Source organism: Clarias gariepinus, chromosome 10 (assembly GCF_024256425.1).
Source record: "Clarias gariepinus isolate MV-2021 ecotype Netherlands chromosome 10, CGAR_prim_01v2, whole genome shotgun sequence".
Classification (NCBI taxonomy): Eukaryota; Metazoa; Chordata; class Actinopteri; order Siluriformes; family Clariidae; genus Clarias; species Clarias gariepinus.
In genome coordinates this window covers 18,611,477-18,632,017 of record NC_071109.1, presented here as the reverse complement: position 1 = coordinate 18,632,017, position 20,541 = coordinate 18,611,477, and the positions used below count along the sequence as shown (strand labels likewise).

The following is a 20,541-nucleotide window of genomic DNA, read 5'->3' as shown; positions in this document are numbered from 1 at the left end:
CTGGCATACAGTAGCACAGGACTGATGGTAGCCTATAAATTTTAAGAAGGGCAGCAAAGAAGCCACTCCCTCCAAAAAAAAACATGTTTCACTCTTGCTTTGAATTATACTTTAGTATACCCTAGTAGCATCTGATAAAAAACATTGAAGCAGCAGACTTTATAAAAATTAATGTTTGTGTCATTCTCAACTTTTCTGTATGTGACAGCTTGTTTGAGCTTAAGTGGCAACAACACACTGCTACAAGCTGGTAAGTACTACTATGCTGTACTATTACACTACAACCATAAAACACTATATTAATATTGACAGTAGTACAGAAGAAGCAAACATTCTGTGCCTTACTTGTAAAGATTTGCACTCTGTAGCAGGACCTCAATTGCTATATGCTGCTCCAGCAAGCTGTATGCCAAGATAGGCATCGAGGTAAAGCAAATGTTGTACATCGTCAAATAGGCTGCGTCATACAGGGGCTAGAGAGGGCAGGGATGACAGGGACAGAACATTCAGGATTAATACACAAAGGAAAGTGTGCACATGCAAATAATACTATGAACGAACAAAGCCAAGACAACAGCAAGAGTGAAGACCCTGGCTGTGTGGCCACGTGTTTAAGTCAACCATTGCAGTGTTGTTCTTGTTTTTTGAGAAAACAGAATGCATTATAAAAACATTAAAGTATTCTAGTGCTCTTAAAGCAGTCCGAATGCATTACAAACCATCACACCATAACCTCAAGGGGCCAGGGGAGGAAATATAGACAGGAAGTGGCGTTTCTCAGCGTGCCTACCTGTTGAGAGCAGCCACAGAAAAACTGGTACAGGAACTGAGGTAAAATGAAACAGAGGTTCTGAGAAAAAAAAAAGAAACAATGCATATAAATTTACAATTTGCTCAGGCCAAAAATATAAACCATGATGTACATTTCTTTTTCTACCTTATAGAAGAAGTACTGCACGAGGTGGGCGATGCGGACGTAGTAGAGGTGGCCATGCACCAGCAATAGCTTTTTTAAGTGTTTCAGTTTAGGTATGGCATAGTCACTGTTTCTGACTGCCTGCCGCCCCTCTTTACCCTTTATACCTTCAAGAAAAGAAGAAAGCAAATCAAACTCGGAACTTTTTCAGAAGCCTGTGCACTATTGATGAAACCCTACATTAAGATTATATTACAAGAAGGAGTTCTGTAATATTGAATATCATTAATGCTGTGATCCAGCACTATCTTAAAGACAGCCCATAGGCAAAAAATTAATCGTACTTAGTTGTGTGCTTTATATGACTCCTACTAAGGCCATTCAAAATAACTTAATGTTTCATACATATCCAAATTAACATTTGACCCAAATATGGACTGTTTCAACAACAAAGTAATTGGGTCTAGCTTGTCCACCCTATTTTAAAAAGGTCTGCCTTCATACATACACAACTAGACTAGATAAATCTCAGGAGTCGTTAAATGATAAAATGCATTAGATAGCACGGCCAGCATATGCCCAGTCTTGGTTGCCAGTAAACACTTTAACAAAGCTGAAGTACAGTATGGGAGGTAGCATAAAGTAACAAAGTTGGGAGAGCTAAACTGTTAATTAAATGCATTAGTATAACCTTAAATAATCAAACAAGAGTGAGTCAAAATGAGCAGCTCATTTTGCTATAGAATTTGATTAAATTAAGTTTAAAAAAAAAAATTTGTAATGCAATATCACAACTCTGGTGCCAACTGAACTTTTAATACAATCGGCGTGTGGATGACCTCGTACAACGGAGCTTTTTATTGTAACATTTCCAATATGTTAAAGGTGCTGATATATCTTTCATTTCTGTTTTGCACAGTCAACTACTAATAAATCATCTACAGCCAAGGACAGAAAGTCTATTCTCCTTAGCTAGTGAACTTACCAATGCCCACATGAGCCTCCAGGATCATACTGACATCATTCGCACCATCTCCAATGGACAGGGTGATGGGAGATCCCTTAGAATTTTTCACCATTTTCACTATCTACAGCATTTAATATAAATATATTATAAACATAAAAGAAGAATTTTCAACATTCTCCAAATAAAGATCCATATAACAGACTCTGCATGCCGTCTGTGAAATGCATGTACGGTCCGCGCAACGTGTCTGACCTGCGCCTTCTGCAGTGGTGCCATGCGGCAGCAGAGCACAGCCGTGCAGTTCTGGCAGATCTGTAGGAAGAGGCTCTCGTAGCTACTGGAGTTTGCATCAGGAGAGTTGTTCATCACTAAAGACAGTGTGGCGCCATCTATGATGAAGCCATACTCCTGACTGGCCGTGGACCAGCTCCTGATAGACACACACACACACATATACCAGGTTAACAAAGTTCCAAAAATACCTTCCTTCTTGAATACAGCATCTGGACAAAGGGCATAATTAATCAAATAGTAATAAAAAAAGAAATAAATAGAAAATAAGATTATTTACAGGGAGAAATTGTTTTATCTCATCTTTCCATAAATTAAACTGCTATGGGCTATCTGTTTAAATTACGATTAACAGCCTAATTCTTTTGGTTGCAGCGCATACAGATCTACAATAAAAGTAAGTTTAAAGCGGGATGTAATTAACAAGACTGCAGACCTAGTGATTCCAGCTTTGACAGGCGCTGCGTCCTGCACGGCTGTCCTGTGGTAATCCAGAAGGAGCTCATGGAGTCTTTGCTCACGACTTTTTCCTTCTTCCTCCAGTGTGCGCACTGTCAGCTCCAGCAGCTGTGTGCCGCTCCGAAACAGCCTACAAGCGTAGCATGTGGACTTGGCCGTCTCCATCTTGTCACCAGTGAGAACCCACACTTTCATCCCAGCTTCATGTAGGGCTTCCATTGTCTCTGCAGCCTCTTCCTGCAATCTGAGAGATAACAAAAAAAAAATATTCTTTATATATTACATTATTATTATATTTACATATAATATATTTTTGGAGCCACAAAGCATATTTGAGGAATCAAATGCTGTATTTTGGCTGTATATACTGAAGTGTAAAAAGCATAACTTTCAAAGGCTCTACGCCTTTGTTCTCTCAAAGTGAAGAAAATGTATATTTGCATAATAAAAAACACTCGTACACCAAAGCTAATTTTCCCATAAGAAATAATAAAAATTCAAATTATTTGTTCCACAGCCAAAAAACTAAATACATAAAAATAATTAACACTAATATATATATATATATATATATATATATATATATATATTAAAAATTAACCTGCACCTTACCTTTAAAAAAAGGAAAAATAAATCCCAACTGATAAGTGTCTCCGTGTGTGTTTCTCTCTCTTGCGCGGCGGAGTGTGTGCAATATGTGTGTGCACGCGTGTAATTTGACACTCTGCCGGTTCACACACACGATTACCCTCAATTCCGCAGCACAAGAGAGATAAAAACTGTTGGCTCAGTTGTGATCAAGTGACGCTTGGCGCAAAACAAGAAGCGCATGCGTGATACATGATACTCGGCACTCGTAAACCAAGACTTGCTCATTTTTCAAGTCAAAATCAATTTAAAATCTTTGCTCATTTTGTGGAACACTCGCAAACCGCGTTACTCGGAATCCAAGGATTTTTGGGTGTTGAGTGCTGGCAAACAGGTAAGGAGGTGATAAAAACCAATACCGACTTCATAAACTTTCTTTAAATTTTATAATGACTCAATAACGATACTTATTAACAACCCATCATTAACAAGCGTTAATGTAGGACATGGGAGCCAAAACTTTTGAACATGCTCCAATTTTTCCTCCCCACATTATTGATGCTGAAGAACATGTCAGAACTCATACCAGGCCTGTAAGCAGCTATAAACAGCTGTAAGAGTTCTCCAGATGTCTCCAGAGAAATCGGAGTCGGTCTAGATTAGGTAGTAAATTCTGCTAAGTGGATAGGGGTATAAGTTCTAGTAAAAGATTACTGTTTTTCTGATGATTAAGGGGGCAGAGTCTGACTAGTGTACTATTAACTGCCTTCAAAACATAAGGACACTGACCTATCGTCAGCTGCAGTGCACAGTGGGATACTGACCTGTCCTCTACTGCTGTGGCTCCAATCAGGCTCATGTCTGTCTCCACCTGGTTGTACACAGCGGTAAGCTTCTCCTCACGATCCTGCAAAGCCAGTCTGGCTTCCTGTAGACTTGTGTCTGCTGCTGCAAACTCCTCTGGGCTAAGCTGCTTATAGGCCACACACAGGGTCCTGTAGCCTTCCTACTCCCATTCACACACACAAACACACGTCGTTTAAATGTTTGGTGTTTTACCTTTTTCCACTACCTGACATTTACTGTAGAACACGAGAAAAGAGAAAGTTTACCGTAGCGTTGCGCTCCACGTGCCTGCGGATTCTGTCCACTTCATCTTGTCTAACTCTGGGAAAGATAGAGGAATCTGCCCCTTTGCAAAAAAGCAGGGTCTCACCTAAATACACAAAAGACACAAAACAAAACCTTTTAGCCTTTAACTTGTTTAAAGTTCAAAAGGTAAGAAAATAATTAGCCACAAGTTTACTTACCCATCTTGGTCCTGACTATGACACTCATTCTCCGCCGCACAGGGTCAAAGTTGAGCACGTGAAGCAACTCGTATCTGTGCAAACCAGTAAAAGAAAACGACCTTGAACTACCTTTATCATTCACCGACCAATAAAAGCAACACAAAGTGCTCACCACTTAACACAACAAATTGCGAGCCTAATTTTACATCAGCCTGGTAAAGGCGTTTTTAAATATATTTGACAAAATGGCCTGCAAGTGCCATTATGTATAAATCCTTATGTATACATATTTTACCAGTTTTCTAAATCGCCTAAGGGAAACAGTTTTAAGCAATGTAGTTAAAGCAGTCAGTCTGCCAAATCCCTAATAAATAAGTGTGTTTTTCTCACATAATGAATTACCCCGGTAATGGCTACGGCGTAAACCAGTTCAGTTGGTTATCAGATAATGGTTACCATATTGTCACTTTTATCAGACCAAGGACACTTGTACTCTCTCTAAATATGGCAACGAGGTCATGCTTAAGCAGTTATCAATAAAAGCAAATTAAGTAAACAGAAGACATCAGTCGAGTGAAGAGGCGACAATGTTATGAGTGACTGTTACATCATTTGATGTGAGACGACTCTGGACAACAGATTTCAAACCAAATGTTTGTTGACGGATGACCATAACATCAAAATGTGCTTTTTAATACAGCCCATTCCCATGAGTTAGTTACCCATTTACTGTTGTAATAACCTTCAATCATCCAGAAAACCTTTAAACTAAATGTGTCTTTAAAGATTTGATCATTACGTTCGAGGTCATTACTGAGATCAGACATTGATTCTTGACAAGAATGCCTGGTGCTCAGTTGGTTCAAGTTCATCTCAAAGGTGTTCAGTGGGGCTGAAGTCAAGGCTTAATAAAGACCACTCAAATTTTGATGGCTCAACATGATGGTGTTAATCTGGTAATATAAGACGTCAAATTTGTATGGAATAATTATATGGAAATAAGCTGCCAAAAGCTTTAACACAACAAGCCACAACATAGTCTCCACTTAAGGAGAACGCACCATGAATAATTTGCGCATGAAAAGTTAGCCACTAAATCTTGTAATTCAACCCCCAATCACAGAGGCTCTCAAAAAGCTTGAGCCTTACTCTGCAGAGAGTAAAAAGGCTAAAACCATTATCACAAAAATAATAATGAAGAGAGAAATATAAAGCAGTTCTCAGCTTTGGCCGAGGCAGCCTGGCTGTTTCTTGCTGCTCCGTGCATGCGGGCCGACATTCTGGATGATAAGAATTTTTATTTTTTTTTTATTATTATACAATTTTTAAAGAAATACCTTCCCTCGCCGCTTACTAATCAGTAGCCATGATTAACTTGCCAAATACAAAGTGAGGAATGTCTGTGTTTATTTAAAAATGCTTGGTGCAGAGTTTCAGTTCGTTATTAACTGATGCAGGTTGGTTCCACTTGCTGCATTTTATAACGAGTAAGTATAGAATGACAATCGCATTTTAGATAAGCATTTAAGAGAACGACTTTTTGCTAGTTATAGAACCAACATTCCATTGGTTTAAATTTCTTTAGAATCTACATGAAGTAATAAGAGATTAATTTTTTTGCGTATGTTGCCTCCCAAATTTTTTTTTTTCAATTTACGACACTTTTTCAGATCTTAATTGTACTTGTGCACTTCTAATTAAAATAGATACTTTTTACAGGTATAAATAGTAAATAACTAAACAATATAGCACAATAAATACATAACTTTAATGGAAGATCCCAATAAGCTCCACAAGTGATCAGCAATTGTTGATCGGTATCAGTCGATTGTAATTTCTGATCGACATCCCATTCTATTTTATACCACAAGATTTCTATGGAAGAAAAGAACTTCACTTACACTTCTACGTCATTTTGCCTGTTTCTTATCTTCATTGTTTTACTGTCCAAACCCATGAAGGTGAACCCGTATCTGAGCAGGAGAGAAGTGTTATTATATTGGTACTGTAGGCTTAATGCCAGTGATCCATAAACAAGAGTGAAGAACACTGGCTTACTGCATGGCTCCTTTAACTAAAGCCACCTCATCAGGAGAAGAGGCAATATATCCTGTCTGCTCGGCCTGCTGAGAGTGCCCTCCATCCAGCCCATCTATTTGGTCAATGCTGTCAATCTCAATCTGGCCTGCCTCTTTTACCTGCACTGTGTGGCATAGACACAGAGCCCGCAGGAAAAGCTCTTCCTTTTCCTAGAAGAAAGAAAGAGGATAAAAAGGATGTACCAATGTACTGTACACAGCTTTAAAAATATTGTCCACATGGAGGACACAAATCACAAGGACAAAGCAGATTTACGATAAAAGCTTGCAAAGGATTTCAGAAGTTATGGTGCATGGTATAGAGAAAGAAAAAATTTCAATGGTAGATCTATTTTTCCTTTTTTTTTTTTTTTGATGAAATACCAGGTCAACCAGCTGAAAGGCCATCTATGAACACCTTAATGGTGCAGTTTGTAATTTGTTAAAACGATCCTGTATTTATTGCCATGCAAATAGGGCTAGTTTCTGGTTGTTCCCGGTCTATATTCTAGATTTTCTCCTCCTTGCAATTATCTTTGCCCATCGACCAAATCAGAGCTGTGCAGCATTCCTCCCTTTTTGTAAGAAGCAATTAAAAAGGCACATATTGTGGCCACAAAAAGGTCTGGGGTTGCTTGGGATCAAGACAAAATCTTGTTCCATGCTTTTATTGTGATTATAATTCATCTTGCAAGTTGCAGAGGCCTGCAGAGGCAAACTGTTCCTTATAACGTCAAAATAGGAAATGTACTGGATGAAGACTACAAAACAACTCACATGCCCAGCTTTCTGATGCAGTTTGTTTACTGCCCCATCTGTCACACAGAACCCATCCACCTCACTCATGCTCTCCGTGTTCTTATACTGAAAACCGTCTATACAACACTCAATGAACTCCATGTTGTTCTGGGTCAACGTCCCCGTCTTGTCAGTAAAAATGTACTCCACCTGCAAACAAGAAAGAGATCAACAGGCCAATGTCAAGGCCATAAGAGGTACAGTAGGCATAAGCACACATACACTTTCTCCCAAAAGATCTTTGACCAATCCCTCCTGTCTGTACTATCAGTTGAACTTGCCAAGAAGATTTTCTGAATTATTTTGAATTTCAAATTTTAAATGTCTTATTTATCTACATATAAACAAACCACCAATGTAAAAATGTCCCCAAACCCCAACCAAGATAAATCAATTATGAGTGAAACAGAACCTGTATCATGCAGTACATATTCATGTATATTCATTAACCTGACATTGTACATATCCTTACTTTGAGAGGGGGCATTAAATAAAAAACCCTTATCATGCTATCCTTATTTGCAGGAAATCGCAAGACCGAAAATAAATTACATAATAAATTGTACATTTGATGTTTGAAATTTTTATAAGAAATAATAATTTAAGCAAGAACCAACACAGAATGTAGTTCATAAAAGCATTAACCAGTTTCACTAAACAGTTTTAGCACTATGGAAATTCAGAGATCAGCATTTTAAATCATTTTCGTGTATTCTTTAATTTGTTAATTCATTCATTCAATAAGAAAAAAAGAAAAAAAAAACAGTTACAAGTTACAAGAAACTAACAGTCGTGTTTATAAAGTCATGATATCTGATACTACCAGGGTTGCTAAAATAAGGATATAAATGCATATTTTATCAGTACATCACAGTATCTTAGCATTTGGCCCTAAAGCCCTAGCCCATCTGAAGGCTGGCCAAAAAGACCACCCTATTCGTGCTGGAAATGTAACTGAGAAAAAGACCAATTACTGCTGGAGAATAACGGCCCTTTAGCAAAGACTTCTATTTATCTGAACATACTGGACTGGAGTCCGATAATGTTAAACATATTTATATGGGGGAATATATGTATTGTCATTCTTTCGTGTGCCAATTCATTTATTGCCCCACTGACTCCAAAATAGATGTTTTAAAATAAATTTTACATTTATACATGTTTGCATTTGCGGAGGAAATATGTTGCTGTTCCTCTATAATCCTGCAGGTGGTGCCCTCTAAGCTCTTTACACAGCACAGCAACCTGTGTGGTCGGAGCAAATCATTTACTGAATTTGTCTAGAAATTTTGTTTAGACATTCAGGTAGTCCCTGTTGATTCCCATCCCTATTATAAATCACATTATTCTCCACATTTACAAAATCTTATCAGATTAGCTTTTAAAACAGTGTGCTGACAGACACAGTATTAGATAACGGACACCATGCACTTCTCTACCATAGGCAGGTCATTGAAAGATAGGTCACATATTACTGAGTAAACATGTTGGTTGGTTTTGTTTGTTTGGCCCTTTGAATTCCTCACCTGACCGAGCTCCTCATTGAGGTCAGAGGTATTAACCAGGGCCCCCTCCTTAATCTCAGGGTCAAAGAAATCCTTATCCCAGGTGATAAAGAAGGAACCCAGAAACTTTTGCATCTCCACAGTGACGTACATGGATACAGGGATGATGAAATTGAAGAGCACCATGAAGGAGAGGTAGTCTGTAAACATCTTCAGATACTACAAAAAAAAAACAAAAAAACGGAAGCCTCATTTACTTGTAGTTCTAACAGGAAGGCGATGCAGTGAAAGTGCAGCAACAGCAACAGGAGTTTCAATAATATATATATATATATGGCAGGACAGATGGCACTTACCAAATTAGTATCCTTCTCCTTCTGGGTTTCCTGGTTGTACCAGGCCTTGTCAGGTCCCTCTCGGTTCTGCCAAATGTGCTTAAGTGTGGTGCACACCACTGCTTTACTGATCAGGATGGACAGATAAACCAGCAGGAAAGCATTTATAGACCTGTGAGAAGAAATGCATGCAAAAGTATGAGCGACATCACTGTCAGTACAGTCATGCTGATTTCTTCCATCATCTACTTACTTCTCGACAGCTGAGCGTTTCTGAGACTTGGACTGGTAGTTGAGAGCCACTTTAGTCTCCATGCCTGTGTACACTGCAACACCTGGAAACAGATACAGAATGCATCTTAATCTTCCCATCTGTTAATGTTAATATTCTGTTTCTTTTATTCTCAATTTTAGGCAATATAACTAATAATTGCAGAAATGCATGCCATTAAATTGACTTAAAAGTGTGTGGATGGGTTTGAGGGTCTTAAATTAAAAGATCTAAACATATACACTTACTTAATCTTATTAGAAAAACAAATTTTAGTCATTGTTATCTTGCAGTTCTTTGAGGTTTATACTGTATCTGTGTCTCTTTGCGGCGGGATGGATTTCCTCTGAGGGTAAACGAGTGTGTGCGTGGTGACCTTTGAGAGTGTCATCTCATTCAGGGTGTATTCCCACCTCAAGTTCTGTGATTGGTGTTACTGAAGGTGAATAAATGCATTTGATTTCTTTTTTTCCTTCCTGTTACCAGGAAGCCAAGCACATACTAGACTTCCATTTTGTAAATATCAGTTAATTTTCAATCGCAATAGAAGTTTAAAATGGATTTTTTTTCACCTGGATAGAACATGGGGTTAAAAGAAAACTACACCTACCATAAATCTTCTTAGTGTTTTTCAAGGTTGCACCTTTCAGAAGCAGATTCTCTGGACCCAAAGATCTAAGGACACAATAAAACCAGACCAAACCAACAGATCTAAAATCATGTCTGAGACTAATAATAACACGGCAGATATCTGGATACAGTTAAGCGAGGTTTTACTTGGCGCGGGCTGGTCATTTTAAGAACATGGAGTGTGGGGATTTGCAATTCACTATTCAGTGCTCCAGTGACAAATGACAAGTTTTGTAGCAAGTGCTTGAGCAGCCTTGCCTTGGTCTGACGTAAAGTTTGTTTGGGTCAATGGAATAATGATCAGAAGAGAAAAGTCTCGGAGGTGTTAAGGGACTGAGCGACAGAGGTGGATGATGTGGGATCAAGAGAGTTTAGCAAGGACAACCTCACCTTACTGGTGACTCCTGCTCGGGTTGGTAAATGTGCATCCGTCCCACAAACCTACACACACACACACAAAGTTAAGTAAATAAATAGAAAAATGCACACAGTGACCTTGCCAAGTGATAAATATAACTGATCCCTGCCTCCAGATGGTTTAAATGGACAGCAGAACAACAATATCCACATTAATACAGACAAGATTCTCATTAGTTTTTACCCAACAATAAGGTATATTGGAACTGAGAGCCATGTAACAAAAATATTAAACTAAATAAAATAAAAATAAAAATTGAATTATCATTAGATAAACTTTTAATATTAGTTCATACCAAAAATGAGCAAGGCAAGTGTTTCGAATGTGTAACACATGTTTACCAGAGCTAGTAAGTATGTGGGTTTAATTCGGCATATTTGTAACTTTCATTTGAAATTCCCCCTGATTTCTTGGGAAAAAAAACCCAAACATTTTTGGTGACTTTAATCTGACTTTTTCTGGCTGAACTGCTGCAGTGAGTAACATCTGACAATGGGAGGTGTGTAATCCTTTAAAAACACCTAATGCTTCGTATAGTCTTATTTGCGCTCACTGTGGCTCAACCTTGATGACTAACTTCTGTATATACACAAGAGATCTATAGTTTTAACAAAGAATCAGATCAGCCTTGGATATTACAATGAGATGCTGATTTTATCTAAAATTAACAACTTAAAAAAGGTACTTGATGCACTGGGCTTGTGCCAGCATGTGTTACAGCACACAAGAGTTCATACTTGTAGAGGTCGGGCTGCGGCTGCTCACATTCGATGGTAGCAATGAGAGACTGCAAATCCTTCTCTGTATCTGGCACAGTGTAATGCGTCTGAAAGATAGACAGTAAGAAAAAAGGTATTATAACCACCTCTGTAACTGTATAAAAAATAAACAGATGTGTTTGATGATGGGCTGAAACACAAGTAGGAATATGACAAGTTGGAAAAACGATGAGAGGATGTGGGTCAACTACTATTTCAAGAGCCAGAGCAACTGAGGGGGGGGAATAAGCTATCTGGGCCTCTGTGTTTCATCTGAACTGGAAAAACAGAGCTAATATAGGCACAGAGACGCAATGCCCATTAATAAAACTATGACCTACGTCATGGGATGTGTTAATAGGCTCACTTTATGATTGGACTCCCCGTCCAGACTGGCTGTGGTGACGAAACACGTATCGTCGTCTCGACTGGAATGCAGCAAAATGAGATCACAGGGAAAGGTCTCATCTTCCACAACCTCCACTATATCACCCACCTACAAAGTAAAAAATAAATAAATCAATCAACCAACACTTTATAAATGTAAAAAAGCAAATAGATTCCTGCATGAAAGCCTCTAAACATATAACCACGTAATGAAGACCAACATGAAGAATGAAAGACTGATTTCCTGGCAGAATCTAATACCATATACTTTCTGATCAGTTTATGCAGTAAAGCGTTGTGTGTGGTTCTTTTTAATCCTTTGACAGATGTTTCACATATTTCTGAGCTGCACTGCTTTAACAGCCTGTTCCAGGTCATGTCACAGAACTAAAGTGAGATTAAAAACATTTCCTCCATACGCACCCACTGACACCTTAGTTTTTGTTCATTTTCAAGCCATAAACTCAACTTCATGTTTTTATTTTGGACAACATACAGATTAGCAGGTGTGGTGGTTTAAAGTTTCTTACTACTACTTAAAATCACTGCTGAATTAAATCCTGCTAAGACATCAAGTCCTAGAGCAGTATAAAAAAGATTGCATTTACTTCATTTCTCCATTGAAAAGAGTTTCCTGTTTCATATGCAACGGTCTGTTTCATCCATTTGTTATGTCTTGGGGGAAAAAATACAGTAGTGATCTGGAACAACTACCAAACGCAACTGTACCATTAAAACAAAAAACAAGAGTATTCTTATGAGACAAATTCAGACTCAAATTATCCTCTTTTCATCATTAAGGTTTTTTAATGATCTTAATCTTTTTTTAATTTTTTTATTTGAACAAATAAATGACATGGGGCTGTGAAAATGATTAATCCTTCTGGAGGCTTGCCATTTTCATTAAATTGTAAACAGGTTACAGTTGTGTAAGAGTTGTTTGTTCCATTGAAGTTGGAAACAAAGCAATCCTGTTATGACTCATACTGTGGAAATCTTTTTTTAAAAATGTATGTTATTGACAATATGTTTCTTTAAAATTTACTAAATTGTCCAAAAGTTGTTCTATTATACTTGGATTATGTAAAACATCCAACATTCAAGTCTTGATAAATAAACTGACAAAAACACTAATGTTGTTAAATGGTTCACATTGTTGAGTTGTGATTTAAATAGTGAAATCTTATAATGTTGCTTATAACATAAAAGTCTGTATTTATAAATGTCATAATACATCACTGTAAAGCAGATTTAGACGTAGAGTGGAACCTTGGATTACGAGCATAATTAGTTCCAAAAGTAGGCTTGTATTCCAAAACACTCGTAAACCAAATAGAAATAATGGAAACTCAAATTAATCATCAGCCCAAAAAACTAAAAACATAAAAATAATTAACACAAAATATTAAGTAAAAATAAAACAAACTAACCTACACTTTACCCTTAAAAAAAGCAAAAATTTAATCCCGACAGAAGTATTTCCATTTGTGCGCGCAGGTTCTGTCTGTGTGTGTGTGTGTGTGGGTGTGTGTGTGAAGCTAAAGTAAGGAGCCCCTCCTCTCTCCCCCTTCTTGTCTTACACAGTTACCCTTCCTTCAGTCCACTCACACGCACAACGGAAACACTTTTATCGGAAAAATAAACAAGAAATCTCTCTAATGACACTCGATTGAGCGACACACTAATGGAATCACTGCTGTAAAGTAAAAATAAAACAAATTAACCATGCACTTTACCTTTGAAAATAATCATGACAGAAGGCGAAAGTAGATGGGGTCTGTGTGTATGTGTGTGTGGGGCACGGTGTCCAATGACGTGCGCGCACACAGAAACAAAGAGCAGGCTAAGCCTTAACCAGAATGAAAAAATGGATCTTTAACCTATCTAATGAGACTTGCTTTTGCTTTACATGCGCTGTACACACACGCATACAGACACACAAAATTAAATATGTTTAATGCGCACACACGTAACACGGTCACAATGTTATAGTAAACAGTACACGCGTGCACGGATGTTAATTATACCAGTAAGAGACGTGTACTAAGACCCGGCAGGGGAGATGATTACCCAACAATCCTGCGGCATAAGAAATCTTAAAAAAAAGAGAGAGAAAAACTGTTGGCTCAGCAGTGATCACGTGACGCTCGGATACATGATACTCGGTACTCGTAAACCAAGATTTGTTCGTTTTCCAAGTCAAAATTTATTAAAAATCTTTGCACGTCTTGCGAAACACTCGCAAACTGCTTTACTCGCAATCCGAGATTTCACTGTACAGGTTAAATAATTGGTTTATTCACTCTTGCCCTGATAAAGCAAATGTGTCAAAGTACTACTGATGTAAAAAAGACTGTAAAAATGCCGTAACCAACAACGGAAATGTTCAAGCAGACTATAGCTGCAAATCAAATGTAGATTGTTGACTTGATTGCATTGCCGATATTGATTCTATTCCATTCAACTGCACCAATTTGTCCAAATTAGATAGATTTCTTGCAGTATAAAAAAGTACCAAAAGTATCAAATAAGTAAATAGTGTTGAGGGTTTCAAATGACATTTCTCATACAAAGTGATAATCTTCTAGCTGGTGGTATTGCACCAACTACCCATACATTCAAAAGAAGCAAAAGCTATAACCTTACAAAATGCACTACTTTGCCTTATGCCTTACTAACTGCAGAAGATGAAGCAGTTTTTACTTTATGCAAATGCTGTTGCATATTTTTTAGGAATTTGTCAGTTTGTCAGTTAAAGTAAGAACAAAGTGAAAAATTTATTCTGAATTTAAAAACTGACTCATTGATTCAATTGCTTGAATCAATCAACAAGAGAACGATTCAATTGCATAACCAATTCAATTGCACAGCTCTGTAGTCAAAATTCTATAATGATGTTTTAGTTAAAAAGTAGTGGAAACTGCGTAGTCTGAGAGTGCACCAAAAAACTACAATTATACAGCTGCATAAGTCGCAGCTGCATGCATTTTAGAAATGTAGCACATTTCTGGTTAACACTTGATTTAGTAGGAAGTTGAACACACTCATATACACATGCTCATATCCTTGCAGTGCTGCATTATTTTGATCAATTTGCATTCTGGAATGTAAAGCGTTTTTCCCGGGTGGTGAAAATGCTGAAATCATTTGCTATAGTGACAGGTGAGCTAGAGAGTTCATTTTAGGCGTACAGCTTCATCAATAAAAAAATAAAATAAATAAATAAAATGTACTCCTAAATGTAGTCCTCTCCTTCCTCCTTCTCTCACGCACTATTAAAACAGACAGTGGACAGTTCTGGCATGGGGGCAGAAGATGAAAGTTACCTTAATCTTCTCGCTCTCCTTTCGTGCAGGCTGACCATTCTCCAGCACCCGCACTTGGTACTTATTCACTTCATTGTCTGCTTTGTGCCGCAGCCAGTCCTCATAACCCTACATAGAGAGACAGAGAAGCAGACAGATCATGATAATAAAACAGGGGAGTGTATTAGTGCATACACAAAGCAGTACGTGAAAAGACTGCAGTGAGCTGGACTTTGCCTATATTTGGGCTGCCTAATTAAATGAGTACAGAGAGTGTAAACAAACGCTGCATAATCATAATAATAATAATAATAATAATAATAATAATAATAATAGGGAAACCTTTACAAAAAAAAAATGTGTATTGGTATATAAGTGAGTAACACACATACAGCATTTTGTGTAGTGAATGTGATTTATACTCAGGGTCATAAAAGGTTTGTTGAAGTCATCATTCTGACTCTTAAAAAAATGTAAGCACCCCTGGACACCTAAATAGACACTTTTTAGTTTAGGTATTTTTAGTTGGTGACCAACTGCTAAAGAATTAGCAGAATTGACCGATTGGCATCATAAACTATTCCCATGTCTATCTGAAACCTACTGACCAGCTGACCACACCATGAGGGATACAGATTTGGGACTCTTGATACTACAACATGAAAAGAGATTCTTTACAGTTGTGTGCTTTTAACATTATGGTCCACAGACTGATGATGTGTTAGTTTTGTTTGCATGAATGTTAGAAACCTCTAAAGGATAATTTGTGTCCTAAATAATAATAAAAAAAAAATGACAGCTGGCATCCAACTAAAGTGCATGAGCTTGCCACATGTATTAATGTATTTACACACATTATGCAGTGATTTTTTTTTTTAACACATTCTCTGCTGCAAATACATTTCTCGCTACATCACTGGTATGAACAAACACCTTAGACATTTATTTTATCCGTTGATTTTAAAACAGTCAGACAATTTTTTTTTTAGACAATTTGTATCAGAAATAAAAATAAGCTGGGCAGTGAACCTACCACAACCCAGCAGTGACAGCAGGGCTTACAGCTTGAATGTCTAAAAGACAAACACAGGATATTCGACCCAGAGTACTCCAATGAAGACAACTTATCAGATTACACTTTTTAGCACTTATGCTGGAGGATAACTGGTTTGCTAAACAGTCAGTCATCTAATAAAATTTTGCTGCAGGAAGTGTTTTAGATCCTACAGAAGAGTATGTGCTTTCGTGAAAGACCAGGAAGTTTTAAGGCGTGGGTTGCAGTACTGAGTTTTAGTGACTGCTTGAACAGAAACAAAACCATGCCTCTTATATTGTTAAGGAACCTAGAGATTTAAAGGATGCACTTAATTCAATAAAACTTTAATAAAACGTTTGTAAAGGATGGTACAATCAAAGAAAGCCAGAAAAATTGGCTCATCAACCAATATAAAATATTGCATCAACCAAACATAAAAACAGTCAGTTCAGTCACCAATTTGTTGGTGAAAGTGAGTGCATGAGAAGGAGAGACTGTAGTTAGAGAGGATGTTGTGGTCACCTGTTTAATAGCTGTCACCGTTATCACAAAAAACAGCGGTAAGCCGCTGGTCACAGGGCTGGTCGGGGTGTCCACGATAACCTACATAAAGATACATAAGAGTTTTGTCAGCACCCGAACACACTTAAACATGATCATTTTGTTTCATGATGACACTCAAACAGAATTTAATAAATGTATCTTTAAAATTGTTTAGGAAATGTTAATTTTGTAAAAATATTGTACTTTTTTATGTGGAAGTTAGTATTCACTTCAGAGCCATAAAAGTGTGTGTCAAAAGTTCTACAAATGTGGGTCATTTATGAAAAAAGACATAACATCAACAGACATTTCCAGATGACTTTAAGCACATTACGGTAATTAGACTTTTACAGTAAGTGGCTGGGACGGCTAGCATTATACATGTACAGCCGGCGGGAGGTTGATCAGGACTCCGGTGTACTGAGAATTTATTTTTTTACCTTAATGGTTCCCACTTGCTAGTGAAATGCTGGGATTAGTGCCTTAGTGTAGTACGAGATTATATAGAGAAATAAAGGAAGTTTTTACCCTCAGAACCCGGTTCTGTTATTTGTACAATAAAAATCCCGGATTGACTCGAATGCCCTTGTATATACTGAAAAACAGGGGTGAATAACGCAATATAATAATGTACAAAAAGCTGCTACAGACTAACACAAACATGCTTATGTAAGCACTTCGCTTCTGCCACTGACAAAAAGTCAGCAAGTCAATGAGTAGTTGTTGGACTATGAGATGCGATGTACTTTCCTGTCCTCATATTGGACTTGTAAAGTACACGGTGTCCAAAAATCATCATATAAAGAGAAATGAACATGTTTTCATTTCATTTTTATAAATAAACCTTTAGATGATTGCTTTCTTGTAAACACACACAGAGCGGTCTAACTTGTGCTAACATGCCTCGTGCTGTGTGTGTAATTGTACTTCAGATGTGTTCCTTTAAGTGATCTTTGTACTCAGTGTTTTATTGGTACACCATGGCCTTCACATGCCAGATGCACGTCTCTAAAGTACGGTGGCCCTGAAGTGCAAAACAAATTAACAAAACTGATAACAAAATAACAAAACCCAAAACAAAATAACAAATTCAAAACCAAATTAACAAAACGGAAAACAAAATAACTAATATCTGACTGGCCGAGAAGTGCAATACAAATTAACAAAACGGACAACAAATTAAAAACCAAATAACAAAACCCAAACTACTTTTTTTGGAGGTGTGGAGTTGTTGTTGTTTTGTTTTTGTTGTTTTGTTTTCGGATTTGTTAATTTGGTTTTGAATTTGTTAATTTGTTTTCCGTTTTGTTAATTTGTATTGCACTTCTCCGGCAGTCCGATACAAACCGGAAAAGGTAGGTATAGATTGCGAATAAAATGCTTACCGCTAATTGGACGAGACATCTGTCACTCAAGATATACAGGAAGTACTGTAGTAGCGGTAGATTCGCGTGTGTATGAATGTGCAAACACTATTGTGGTTTTAAATATGGCGAACTTACGGTGGCCCTGAAGTCAGTTTTGTTAATTTTTTTGCACTTCACGGCCATCATAGTTTAAAGTGAAGCAGAACACACAAGAAACAAAGAGAAAGAAACAAGTTCCTACTTCCTGTATATCTTGGGTGACAGATGTCTCGTCAATCAGCGGTAAGCATTTCATTCGCTAACTATACCTACCTTTTCCGGTTTGTATCGGACTGGCCGAGAAGTGCAATACAAATTAACAAAACGGAAAACAAATTAACAAATTCAAAACCAAATTAACAAATCCGAAAACAAAATAACAAAACCAAAAAACAAAACAACAAAACTCCCCCCTCCAAAAAAAATAGTTTTGGGTTTTGTTATTTGGTTTTTAATTTGTTTTCCGTTTTGTTAATTTGTATTGCACCTCTAGGCCAGTCAGATATTAGTTATTTTGTTTTCCGTTTTGTTAATTTGGTTTTTAATTTGTTATTTTGTATTGGGTTTTGTTAATTTGTTTTGCACTTCAGGGCCACCGTACTAAAGTCTATCTACAAGTATTTTGTACAGTTCACTACATGATTCTGTGTGTGTGTTCTTTCAAAGTTTGGATGTCTTCAGTATTTATGTACAGTATTGAAAATAATAAAAATAAAGAAAAAACACTGAAGGAGAATGTGTGTACAAGTATGTACATATAGCTTTCAGATACAGTACTTACTTTTGGGACACTGTGTACAATATACAAGCCGTGCTATGTTTAACCACATGAGGGCAAAGGAATATGTATGTTAAATAATTTTCATAATACAATAACCAAGTCTAAAAATATCATGGTTTCCTGCAATCACGGAGCAAAATACTGGGCATTTAAAGGTAGGAAATTTAAAGGTTGGAAAAGTACATAAAAAAAGTTTAAGTTTCAAATATAACTTTGTGACTTTTGATTAAAAATTCTTACAAAATATTTCATTCTGTACTTAGTTTATAATATTCTGCCTCCAGATATCTTTTGGCGAATGCACAGGGGGCACGTAAAGGTCATGGTGTACCAAGAAAAGACATAGTACAACACATTTAAAGTGTAAGTATAGACTAAAAAAAAAGTAGTGACAGAAGTGTTAACACGTCATCATCGTTAAAGAGGACTGTAAATAATGTAACGAGTTTGCCTGCGTACAATGACTTTTGGGAGACCTGGAAATTCAGGTCAAAACATATACACTAAAACAAATCAACAGAAAAGACCAAAACACACATTTTTATCATCTTATTTCCAAGAACTTTTTCCAACTTTTTCAAAACTACTGACGGCCTCTTACACCGCCAATAAAGCAGCAGGCTGTGGGATTAGAAACGTTCTAGTTACAGCATGGAGGTGTGCTGAATTGTTTAAACAGATGACATGTCAAATAAAAATTGTTATTTTGCAGCAGGTAATAAAGAAGGAAATGTTTTTTTTTTTTTTTTTTTTTTAGGATTGATGTTGAACCACAGCTCAAGATCTAAGGATTAAACTCCAACAGTGTGGGCATGACATGCCTTGAGCAATTTTTCCTCCCTGATATCCCGTCTCCTACAAGCTTTATTTAACCTCCATCATCTTAAAACATCTCAGCATGCTGCCTGAAAAATGAAAAACTCAATCTGTATTCAGAGATGTTGTATTCATGTGTATTCCTGTAAGACGTGTGTAAGGTCAGCTACAGGCTGTGCGACACACAGGAGGTGCAACAGAAGTAGGTAAGCAAAAAGACCAACAAAAAAAAAAGAAAAGAAAAAAAAAAAGAAACTGACTGTAGACTCTCTTGGGTGACAAAAGTCGTCACAGTGGAGTGTGAACATGGACCAGTTACGGAAACTTTTCGATCTCTCTCTCTCACACACACACAGAAACACACTCCAGTTCAAATATCAACAATCCCAAACAAATCACAAAGAAAAAACACACACTCTTACACACACATCGATACAACCAAGTACACACACTCACACATCCAAGCACACGTAAATGCAAATGTCCACGCACGTGCCATTGAGTAAAAAGATTGGGGAAGAAGGAGTAGACATGGTCAAAGCAGCTTCCAGTTTCTGTAGGGAGACCAATTTCATATATCCAACAACTGGGAAAAAAAAGTAAGGAAGAACATGAATGAGGAAGAGTATGAAGGAGATGAAACGAAGAGAGAGAGAGAGAGAGAGAGAGAGAGAGAGAATTGTGGAATCACTGTATTCTAATATAGAAAGCCTCCGCTCTCGCTCGCTCCCTCTCTCCCTGTCTCTTCTTCGCTCTGACGTGGCGAGGCAGGTCCTGTTGCTTAGTGGGTCCCCATCTGCTCGAGGTGTGCTAACAGCTGCTCAGTGACACTGCTGTCAAAAGCATTTGCGCTGAGAGAGAGCTTAACAGGGCAGGAGAGGATGCCTCCAGAAGGTTTACTTTACACTTTTGAGTAAAGTCAGCAAAATAAAACCGAAAAGAAATGCTCCCTCTGTACTAA

At 37.4% G+C, this 20,541-nt stretch overlaps 1 protein-coding gene across 5 annotated transcripts in view; it reads right to left on the bottom strand.

The window, feature by feature from the left end:
* Positions 1–20,541, bottom strand: part of atp11c (ATPase phospholipid transporting 11C) — a 70,912-nt gene that overhangs the window by 12,871 nt on the left and 37,500 nt on the right. For all 5 annotated transcript variants that reach the window (XM_053505765.1, XM_053505766.1, XM_053505768.1 and 2 more), the window contains exons 4-24: positions 16,557–16,637; positions 15,020–15,127; positions 11,674–11,802; positions 11,286–11,374; positions 10,521–10,571; positions 10,111–10,175; positions 9,483–9,564; positions 9,251–9,401; positions 8,916–9,113; positions 7,369–7,539; positions 6,572–6,762; positions 6,415–6,486; positions 4,532–4,605; positions 4,334–4,437; positions 4,046–4,227; positions 2,611–2,877; positions 2,136–2,313; positions 1,902–2,004; positions 938–1,083; positions 791–850; positions 346–473 (exon numbers count right to left, since the gene is read on the bottom strand). In XM_053505765.1, the coding sequence (XP_053361740.1) occupies positions 346–473; positions 791–850; positions 938–1,083; positions 1,902–2,004; positions 2,136–2,313; positions 2,611–2,877; positions 4,046–4,227; positions 4,334–4,437; positions 4,532–4,605; positions 6,415–6,486; positions 6,572–6,762; positions 7,369–7,539; positions 8,916–9,113; positions 9,251–9,401; positions 9,483–9,564; positions 10,111–10,175; positions 10,521–10,571; positions 11,286–11,374; positions 11,674–11,802; positions 15,020–15,127; positions 16,557–16,637 (2,630 nt within the window). The remainder of the gene's footprint in view (positions 1–345; positions 474–790; positions 851–937; positions 1,084–1,901; positions 2,005–2,135; positions 2,314–2,610; positions 2,878–4,045; positions 4,228–4,333; positions 4,438–4,531; positions 4,606–6,414; positions 6,487–6,571; positions 6,763–7,368; positions 7,540–8,915; positions 9,114–9,250; positions 9,402–9,482; positions 9,565–10,110; positions 10,176–10,520; positions 10,572–11,285; positions 11,375–11,673; positions 11,803–15,019; positions 15,128–16,556; positions 16,638–20,541) is intronic.